Source organism: Orycteropus afer, unplaced genomic scaffold (assembly GCF_000298275.1).
Source record: "Orycteropus afer afer isolate SDZICR_OR568_19922 unplaced genomic scaffold, OryAfe1.0 scaffold00250, whole genome shotgun sequence".
Classification (NCBI taxonomy): Eukaryota; Metazoa; Chordata; class Mammalia; order Tubulidentata; family Orycteropodidae; genus Orycteropus; species Orycteropus afer.
In genome coordinates this window covers 825,660-836,799 of record NW_006921837.1, presented here as the reverse complement: position 1 = coordinate 836,799, position 11,140 = coordinate 825,660, and the positions used below count along the sequence as shown (strand labels likewise).

Sequence of the window (11,140 nt, the reverse complement as noted above, 5' to 3'; positions counted from 1 at the left end):
ACAATATATATTATTACATATAACTCTAAAAACTCATTGCCATGGAGTCAGATCCGACTCAGCGACCCCTCCTTTGGTTTCAGAGACAGTATCACTATGGAAGTAGATTGCCCAATGGCTGGTGGGTTTGAACTGCCAGCCTTCTGGTTAGTAGTCAAGTGCCTTAGCCAGTATGCCGCTAGAGCTCCTTTATTACATGTGTATACTATAAATGCATACGTGTTTTATTTAGTAAGGTTTGTGTTAATAAGTTTTGTTGTATATAGAAAAGCGTTTAATACTCATTTAGCCCATTATCTCCATTAACAAATCTAAAAAGCTGCACAAAGGTCAAATAAGGAAGAACAATGACTTCAAAACTAAAACAATAAGGAGTCCTTGTAATTTGTGCTTCAGCAAAAAGTTAGACTATAATATTGCTGGTCTGTAACAAATTCAGCCCTATACGTTTAAGTGCTGTATTCATCAATTAAAATTAATCCTAATTAGATGCTCATATTAAGGACTATAGCCATATCAAATCAGCAATCATAATTAAAAGTCCACTTTAAATCCTTTTGATGAACAGTGAAATGATAGAACATAGCCATCTGCCTGGTTCTTTTGTTACTTTGTGTAATTTAAGATAAGAAAGAGCATAAACTTTTTTGGGGGAAGAATTTTATAACACTAGTAGACCATATTAAAATAGAACAGTCTTCTAAATTTTGTGTATATAAATAATATGTGACATTTCTTTTTTCTAGTGGACAGACGGGCTCAGGGAAAACATTCACTATGATGGGTAAGTAAATGAAAGGTTGGCTTGTCTGCTGGTTTACTCTTTCTTTGATGGTAGCACCAAAATACATTTTGTAGGGAAGGCATGATATCTATATATGATGTTAACCTAATAAAATTAGGGATATTTACCTGGTTTTTACCAGATTTCCAGTTTCTTGATAGCCGTGGATTAAGGCTGCTTGTGGACATGTTCGCCAACTCAAGGCTTTAGTGATTTTTACAGGTTTTTATACACCTATGTATTCACCACCCAGATCAAGATTCCTAGTCAGTAACTACCCCCACTCTGTCCCTTATTGAAGTACCCATTATGGACTTCTGTCATCATTAGTTTTGCTGGTTCTTAGACTTCCTATAAATGAAATTGTATGGTATGTGTTTTGTTTCTGGCTTGTATCTCAATATTAAGTCGAGTGCTGTCGAGTTGATCCTAACTCATAGCAACCCCATGTTACAGGGTAGAACCACACCATAGGGTTTTCTAGGCTGTATCTTTATGAAAGTAGATCACCAGATCTTCTCTCCTATGGAGCTGCTGGGTAGATTAGAACTACCAACCTTTTGGTAACAGCTGGGTGCTTATCTATTGCAGCACCAGGGTTCCTCATGTTGCATATGTTGTGGCGTGCCAGTTAGTCGATTTGTCACACTGCCTCATAGAGTTTCCAAAGCTATAATCTTTATAAAAGCAGACTGCCACATCTTTCTCCTATGGAGCGGCTGGTGTGTTCAAATGACCGACCTTTTGAATGATAACTAAGCACTTAATCATTGCACCACTGAGGCTCCTGTGTTGCATATAGTGGTAGGTGATTTCTATTGCTGCATAATATACTATTGTATGAATATGTCACAAATTTCCATTCTACTGTTGATGGGCATTTGGATTATTACAATTTTGGACCATATAAATAGTACTGTTGTGAACTTTTTTTTTGTTATGTGTCTATGTGTCTTTTGAAGCTCATCTCTATTGGGGATATATGTAAAGATACATATATATGTATATACCTTTGAGTGAAATTGCTGGACAATAGGGTATACATATACTCAGCTTTAGTAGATAGTGTCAGTTTTCCAAAGTGATTCGAGCAGCACATGGAAGCTCCAGTTGCTCCACATCCTTGCTCACATTTAGTATTGTTAGTTTTTCACATTTTAACCATTCAGAACTATGTGTGGTATTATCTTATGTGTATTTCATTTGTACTTCTCTGATATCTAATGACAATTTACTATCTCTCTCATGTTTATTAGGAGCTCTAGTGGCTATTGCCTAAGGCATTTGACTGCTAACCAGAAGGCTGGCAGTTCAAACCCACCAGCCATTCCTTGTGATAGCCTGTCTGTGAAATGCCCCAACTTTCTTTCCCATTTCTAAAAGTAACTTTTAAAAACTACTGATTTGTGGGGAACCTTTACATAATAGAGAGATTAGCTCCTTGTTTATGATTAGGTTATAAATTTTTCATTTTTCTTTTGACTTGAGGCTTTTTTCCTATGTTAGCTTTTTTTTCCTTATGTGGTTGAATTTCAGGATTCTTTTGATTCTGTTTTTCTTATGGCAGCGGACTTTTGAGTTATAGTAAGAAAGGTCTTCCCCTTTCTATGGTTATAGCAACAAATAAGTACCTTCAAGGTACCTCTGAGCATTCTTCAAGGCATGGCTGGTCTACTTGAATACAAGGCAATGTCCAAGTGCTCATGGAGGTTTTATTCTTAGGGGAAGATGTACAATTAAAATAAAATTTTTATTAATTATACCAAAAATAATAAGTGTTATGAAGAAAAATAAAGCCAGGTAAGAGGATGGAAAAGAGCAGGCAAGGCATACCATTTTAGGTAGGTGGGCCAGGAAAGTGCTCTCAGGAGGTAACATTTGAAGAGTATAAATGAAATAGAAGTGAGCCGTAAGAGTACCTGGGAGAAGAATTTTCTAGGCAAGGAAATCAAATGCTTAGACTATGGAATGGGAGCATGCTAAAGATTATTCAAGGGATAGCAAAAAGACTCAGCTAGTATAGAATTTTCCTGGATAAGGGCCTATGGGGAAGGGAAGTAGGAGCTGTGGCCTGGGACCAGGTTGTATACAGTCTGATAAGCCTTCATGAGAATATTAGATTTTATTATGAGTGGTGTAAAAGACTTTTTTTTTAAAAAAAAAGGAATTACATGATCTGATTTATAATTGAAAGGATTATTCCGGCAGCTGAATGGAATAAAGACTAGGAGGGGCTGGAAGGGAACCATGATTAGGCACTACAGTAGACTAGGCAGGAGGTGGTAATGATAACTAATATGGTGAGTACCTTTGTGTAACACTTAACAGAAAAAATGTTATAAAGTTATATGTGTACTCTGATTAATACTCTTTTTTTCCTCCTTGCTCCTGTACTAGCATTTTCTACTTCTGTTATATATTTCTTAAAAAGTGTAGTTTATAAGGGCCATTTAAAATATTCTAGGTATAGTGCACCAAGGCCTTACACTTGACAGCTATAACAAAAACCAAACTCTGCCATTGAGTTGGATCTGACTCATAGTGACCCCTCCTTGGGTTTCTGAGGTGATATCACTATGGAAGTAGATTGCCCAACCTTCCTTCTGAGGAGTGGCTGGTGGGTTTGAACTACCAGCCTTCTGATTAGCAGTCAGATACCTTAGGCACTGTACCACCAGAGCTCCCAGACAGCTATAATATTTTAAAATTTATTCTCAGTATCCTTCTTATGTATACCATTTTGTCAGTTACTTTGGTTTCTATGGCATATTTAACCAATATCTTTTCTAGCTATATCTTTTCTGGTAAATATACTAATAGCTTGAGTTAGTATTCCTTAATAGTATGCATAGGAGCTCTGGTGGTATAGTATCTAAGGCATCTGACTGCTAACTAGAAGGTTGGCAGTTCAAACCCACCAGCCACTCCTTGGAAGGAAGACTGGACAATCTACTTCTGTAGTGATACCACCTTGGAAACCCAAGAAGGGGTCTCTATGAATTGGAATTGACTCCATGGCATTGAGTTTGGTTTTTTAATACTATGCATACCCACTTATCTCTTCCCTTTCCACAAACTAGCAGAATAGAGATAGGACTGCTCTGCAGTTTTCTGAGGTATTCCTACAACTTTCTTACTAGCTTGGCTTTTACTGCCCAGTTTTAAAAAATAATAGTCATGTGCTGCATAACGTCTATCGAGGCAATGTCTGACCATATATATACCTGTGGTTCCAACTCCCATAAGCCTATATATTAAAAACGTGAGGTACATACAGTGGTTCATAGTAATAAACAGGTGCTACTTTGCAACATGCACCAAAACATTATTATTATTGCTGTATTATTTTGTTAAAGATGTTTTAGTATATCTGAAAGTTTTTTTTTCATGTTTTTTGTGCATAGAAAGGTACACTATATACTAAGACAAACGTTTAAGTAACTGATGTTAGATATAAACCATATCTAACTATTCTGACTTATGTACAAATTCAACTTAAAGACAGACTTAGGAATAGAATGCATTTATAATCTGGGGACTGCCTGTATATAACATGGTGTTTGCACAATATTCAAATCACATAACATCCTATTTCACAGAATATACTCTGGATATTAAGCAACACATGACTGTACTAGTTAATGCTAATTTGTACTACTTAATGTGTTTTAAGAGAGCTCTTGGTGGTGTAAACAGTTAACATGTTTGGCTACTAATTGAAAAGTTGGTGGTTTGAACCCACCCAGAGGTACCTCAGAAGAAAGGCCTGGCTATCTTCTTCCAAAAAAGCAGCTATTGAAAACCCTGTAGAGCACAGTTCTACTCTGACACCTGAGGTCCACTATGCGCTGGAGTTGATTCAATGGCAACTGATGATTTAATGTGTTTTAAAGCACTACTCTAAGCACTTTACCTTTATACTTTCAGTTAATCATTTCCAACAGCCCTGTGAGATGGTTATTACCATTATTATCCCCATTTTATAGTTAAGGGCTCTGACGCTTGTGAGAGATTAGCATATGGTGACACAGCCAATGTAAGACTTCATCCTGGAGCAAGGTGCTACCTGTCAGAACTGAATATCATGTGCAGTAAATAAAGTACAATTATTTGACATTGTTGTTGATTTTGGTATCTGACAGTAGAAAAAATTTCAAGTTTGGTGATTAGAAGGACTTCTTTTTTTTTTTAAATCAAAAAACAGTTGCTAAAAAAAAAGCAAAACACAAAAACAGTTGCTTTTTAAATTGGTTGGTGGCTGTTATGGGCCTTCCCTTTAATCTCATTGATAACCCAAACAAAACCCACTGCCATCAAGTTAGTTCCAACTCATAGCAACCCTATAGGTCAGAGTAGAACTGCCCCATAGGGTCTCCAAGGCTAAAATCTTTAGAAGTGGCCCGCCACATCTTTTGTGGAGTGGCTGGTGGATTTAAACTGCTGATGATTTGGTTAGCAGCCAAGAGCTTTAACCACTGCACCACCAGAACTCCTGACTCCATTGATAAGCAGGTACTATTACAGAATTTCTCACATACCTAAACTTAACTTGTTTTGGAGCATAAATAGGAAACAATAATATAATGTGTCTGCCTTTTTCTGTATAAATACACTTTCATGCTGTCATTTTAAAGGACTACTAAAAGAGAATAAAAATGAACGGCTTTTTTTTTTTTTAACTTATTTTTAGGACCATCTGAATCTGATAATTTTTCTCATAACCTGAGAGGAGTAATCCCACGAAGTTTTGAATATTTGTTTTTCTTAATTGATCGTGAAAAAGAGAAGGTAAAACGTACTATTAAAATAAACTTGTTCTATGAAATATCTAATTTTGAGGAGTTAGTTACTAATAATTAGCTTGTGATACACAGGTGGACAAGAGTGGTATTCTCCATTGTGGATAAGACAGTATATAAATAAATATTCAGTTCTTAAGGTAAAATTGTTTTCTCATTTTCAGTTTTAATTGGGCTTTTAGATGATGAAAGATACATTGTCCTTTAACCTAGATCGCTGGTTTAAAAGAAAGAAAAAAGTAGTACTTCTTAGGCTATTAGATTTCAGAGGAGAGAAAGTGTAAAGAAAATCTCAACCAAAGAAAGCAGAAACATTAAGTTCTACCACCTCCCTGTACCTAGGCTCACAGATGACTTGCAGGTGTCCCTAGATTCTTAGAATCTCCAACAGTGACAGGCCTATCCTTACTGCTTTGCAACACCTGTTACTACCTGACCATGATCCCCTTGTTCCACATGTGGTGTAGCTCCATCATCCTGGGGATGTGGGTGTCATTTTTCCATTGACTCCCAGTTTGACCATTCTCATGAGTATACTTCTTTAGCATGGTGAATTCCAGGCTGAAGGGCCATTAATGTGATGGGCTCCATTATTTATCTATGAAGGAAGCTGATCTATAACATTGGTTTACCATTTTCTACTTTGCAGGTGTTATCTCCCCTTAAAAATTGCAGTTAGAGATACATGCATTGAATATAAGTGAAGTAATTTAGCATCACCCATTTCTGTAGTTAAAAATCCTATAGAGAGACTTTAAAAATTATTTTCAGTCTTTTAAAGAAAAATTTTATAAGGAAGCCTAAGATATAAAATAGGGAAAAAGTGGAATTGGTCAAATAGACTGCCCCCTTGCCATCTTCCTGTGTTCGTTCTGAAGTCTTTTTGGAAATCGCTGGGGCTTCTTACAACAATGGTTTGATGCTTCCTAAAAATGTCATGGTGTGTTGAAACTAATTATCCAGACTTCCCCTTTTTTCAAATTGACTTTTAGGTATTTTATATTGTGTCAAAGAGGAATAATGTAGGAAATTTACAGCTTATGGGGCAATAGGGATGAAACTAATACATCTAATCTAAACAAGGATTCTCTTTTATAGGCTGGAGCTGGAAAGAGTTTCCTTTGTAAGTGTTCCTTTATTGAAATCTACAACGAGCAGATATATGACCTGTTGGACTCTGCATCTGCTGGACTGTATTTAAGGGAACACATCAAGAAGGGAGTTTTTGTTGTTGGTGCAGTGGAACAAGTGGTAACCTCAGCTGCTGAAGCCTATCAGGTACCCTGCCTTTCGATACTTAGACAATGTAGTGTGATGTGAAGACACCTTACTCTCAAAAGAGTAAAAACCATTCTTCAGGTCTTGGAGAAAGAGCCATTAAATGTTCATATTTTGTTAGTGGTTCTTGCAGGGAGCTGCCTCCTTGTTTAAGGGCATCCTGATAGCTCTAGTCTTAAACTAGCTGGTTGTTCTTTTCCTTTCCATTTTTAGGAAGCATCTTTTCTATCCTTTCTTACTTGTTAGGTGTCAAAAGCACTATTAGTATCAAAAGCCAACTTTTGAGCATTCAGCTCAGAGCAAACTTTTTGACAAAATGGTCTACTTGCATTTTTATGGAATCTGATCTGACTGGTTGATTTTAAACAAATTTTTATTTTGTGATATTTAATTGATGCAAAATATTTCCACATGCACATAAATTACTAAACGTAATGTTAAAATGAACTTGCAGGAAGCCCATTAGCCAATTTAAGACCCAAACATTAATGGTAATTTATCTATGTTACATGTAGTTCTAATTCATTTATTTTTACAGCTGTATAATAGTCTATGAATATATATCATAATTTATCTATTCATTCTTCCATCTTGAATAACTCTCCTCATTCAAACTTTTTAACTGTGACCCCCACAGTAATAAACATACATGTAAACCTATATGTGTATACATACATACTCAAAAAACTGTGTTGGAATTTTGATTGGAATTGTATTGCTTTTATAGATAGGTTTGAGGGAATTGACATCTTTGAAATATTAAGTCTTTATGTACATGAACATGGTATGCTTCTTCATTTATTTAAGTCTTTAATGTCTTATAATATAATTTAATAATTTTCACCATGAAAGTCTTGTATAGTTTTTATTAGCTTTATTCCAATATACTTTGTATTTTTTCAATTGATCTTGTAGTAGTGTTTTAAAATTACATTTCTTGTTTGATAGTGTATAGAAATGCAGCTGATTTTCATAGAATGCTTATATAATCATCCCCTTCCTATCTTATACATTCAATAATGTTTGTTAAATTTTGTCAGGTACTTTTTAAGTCCCTATTGAGATGTGTTTTTTTCCTCCTTTAACATGTTAACATGAAAAATTATTGGATTAGATTTGCTATTATTTTGTTTATGATTTTAGCATCATTGTTTAATGTTGAGATTGGCCTATAATTTTCCTTCCTCCTACTGTCCTTGTTTTATTATCATCTTTATTCTCTGGAAATTTGTGTGATTAGAATGACCTATGTCCTTAGAAAGCATTATAGAACTCGTGTAAAATCATGTGGGCCTTATGTTTTCTTTGTGGAAATATTTTTTAACTACAATTACAAATTCTTTACTAGAGCTATGTAAGCATTTTGTTTCTTCTTGGGTCAGCTTTGGTAAGTTTAATATTCCTAGATAATTTTCAGTTCCTCTCAGTTTTTAAATATATTTTTAAATCACTGCTGTTTTGTTCCTTTTTATATAGTTGATATTGTTTATATGGCTTTATTTCCCAAAAAAAATCAGTCTCAGGAAATCTATTATTAGTGTCTTCAAAGAACTGCTTTTTGATTCTCTCTATTCTGTGTTTGCTTTCTATTTAATTCATTTCTGCTCTCTAATATTTTGTTTTCATATGAGTTTATGCTGCCATTCTTTTTCCAACTTCTTATGTGGTATGCTTAGTTCATTTTAACATTTCTTTTTTGATACAAGCATTTAAGACTAAAAATTTACCTCTTAATATTTCTGTAATTTCAAATAAATGTTAATGTGTTAATTATATGTTTATCCAAATATTTTCTCAATTATAATTTTCTTTTTGACCGAGGAGTAGCTTAGAAATGTAATTTTAAATTTCTAAATGTATGGCGATTTAAAAAAATTATTATTATTTATTATTTCTTTATTGATTTTTTTTTCTTAATTGTATTGGAGTCAAAGAATGTGGTCTTCTATGACATCTAGATTTTGAGATTCATAGATTAATACATAGCCAATTTTTGTAAGTGTATCGTGTACTTGAGAATGTATATCCTTGAGTGCAGAGTTTTATATATTTTTTAATTTTTTTGCCTGTATAATCCCTTGATACTTGAGAGATAATGTATTAATTTTCTACTGTAGTGGTAGTTTTATTGATTTCTTCTTGCAATTTTGTCTATTTAATAGAAAAAGATTTGAGATATATATATATATATGTGTGTGTGTGTGTGTGACTATATATATACACACATCTGTTTTGTACATATATTTATATATATTTTGTCTATTTTAGCATGTATATGTTCACATATATTTAATATTGCGGTATAGTAAATTACATAGTGTGGCTTTTCTAGCCATAAGTCTTTGTAAACTCTGTGGTAGAATTTGCTGTGAGCAACTGAGTAGCTCCTGATTGTTAAATTTATCCACCGGGGGTATTGCTGTTGAGCAGCACCAAGTAATTTTCTGAGAAGTTTGCTCTCTGTCACGTGTATAGAATTCTGATGTTGGAATTGGTTAGTGGTCACTCTGCCAGGCTCAAAAGGAGCCCTTCTAGAGGCAGAAGGAATCTCTCACTGCCAGCTGGGAGACACAAGACACGCATTATTGAGAGAGAGACACGAGAAACACACTCTGCTGAGAGAGAGACTGAGAGACACACACTGCTGGGAGAAAGACACGGAGAGACACACACTTCTGGGAGAGAGACTGAGAGAGACTGTTGGCTGAGAGACGGCGAGCTGCGAGAGACTGAGCGTGTTCCTGAACTTGAATTGTAGCCAGTTGCTTCCCTAATAAACCCCATAATCTGTGAGTTCTGTGTGGCCACTGCAGCGAATTATCAAGCCCAGCAGAGAGGTGGCAGGTGCTGTGAGAGGAACAGTTGGTGTCAGGGTTGGTGAAAGGGCTGGAGGGAGGCTGCATGTCTGGCCCAGCAGGGATAGGCCTTGGGCTACTGATGGTGATTCTGTCTTCCTCTTGTGCAGTTAGAGGAGGTCAGAAAATGTGGCCTAACTGCCTCTTTGACAAATATGTATATATATAAATATATATATGTATTTGAGTTATGTATGTGTATGTTGTTGTTAGGTGCTGTCGAGTCATCTCCGACTCATAGTGACCCTATGTACAGCAGAATGGAACACTGCCTGGTCACGTGCCAGCCACACAATCCCTGCTATACCTGAGCTCATCTCTGCAGCCACCTTGTCAATCCATCTTGTTGAGGGCCTTCCCCTCATTCATTGACCCTTCACTTTACCAAGCAGGACATCTTTCTCCAGAGAATGGTCCCTTCTGACAACATGACCAAATTAGGTGAGACAAAGTCTGGCCATTCTTGCTTCCAAGGAGCATTATGGCTACACTTCCTCCAGGACAGATTTGTTAGTTCTTTTAGAAGTGCATGATACTATTACTATTTTTCGCCAACACCACAACTCAAAAGCATCAATTCTTCTTCAGTCTTCCTTATTCATTGTCCAGCTCTCTCATGCATATGAGGTGATTGAAAATACCATAGCTTGGGTCAGGCACATTTTAGACTTCAAGGAGACGTCTTTGCTCTTCAGCACTTGAAAGAGGCCTTTTGCAACAGATTTGCCCAATGCAATATATCTTTTGATGTCTTGACTGCTGCTTCCATTGACATTGATTTTAGAACTGAGCAATATGAAGTCTTTGACAACTTCAATCTTTTCTCCATCTATCGTGATGCTGCTTATTGGTCCAGCTGTGAGGATTTTTGTTTTCTTTATATTGAGGTGTAATCCATACTGTAGACTGTAGTCTTTAATCTTCATCAGTAAGTGTTCCATGTCATTCTCACTTTCAGCAAGCAAAGTTGTGTCATCTGTGTATTGCAGGTTGTTAATGATTCTTCCTCCAATCCTGATTCCACGTTCTTCTTCATATAGTCCAGCTTTTCAGATTATTTGCTCAGCATACAGATTGAATAAGTATGGTGAAAGGATACAACTCTGAAGCTCTCCCTTCCTGATTTTAAACCATGCAGTATTCCCTTGTTCCGTGCGAATGACAGCCTCCTCAGGAATACAAAGTGTTCCGAAATTACCATTCTTGTAATGTTATCCACAATTTGTTATGATCCACACAATCTAATGCCTTTGTGTAGTCAATAAAACACAAGTAAACATCTTTCTGGTATTCTATGCATTGAGCTGAGATCCATCTGACATCAGCTATGATATCCCTTGTTCCACGTCCCCTTCTGAATCTAGCTTGCATTTCTGGAAGTTCTCTGTCAGCATACTGCTGCAACTGTTTTTTTTTTTTTTTTT

General features: G+C 35.9%; 1 protein-coding gene across 1 annotated transcript in view; it reads left to right on the top strand.

Annotated features, from left to right (window-relative positions):
• The window catches only part of KIF15 (kinesin family member 15), a 103,487-nt gene that overhangs the window by 21,943 nt on the left and 70,404 nt on the right, over positions 1-11,140 (top strand). Inside the window, exons 5-7 of the mRNA XM_042782160.1 lie at positions 747-784; positions 5,475-5,572; positions 6,682-6,861. Coding sequence (XP_042638094.1) covers positions 747-784; positions 5,475-5,572; positions 6,682-6,861 — 316 coding nt within the window. The remainder of the gene's footprint in view (positions 1-746; positions 785-5,474; positions 5,573-6,681; positions 6,862-11,140) is intronic.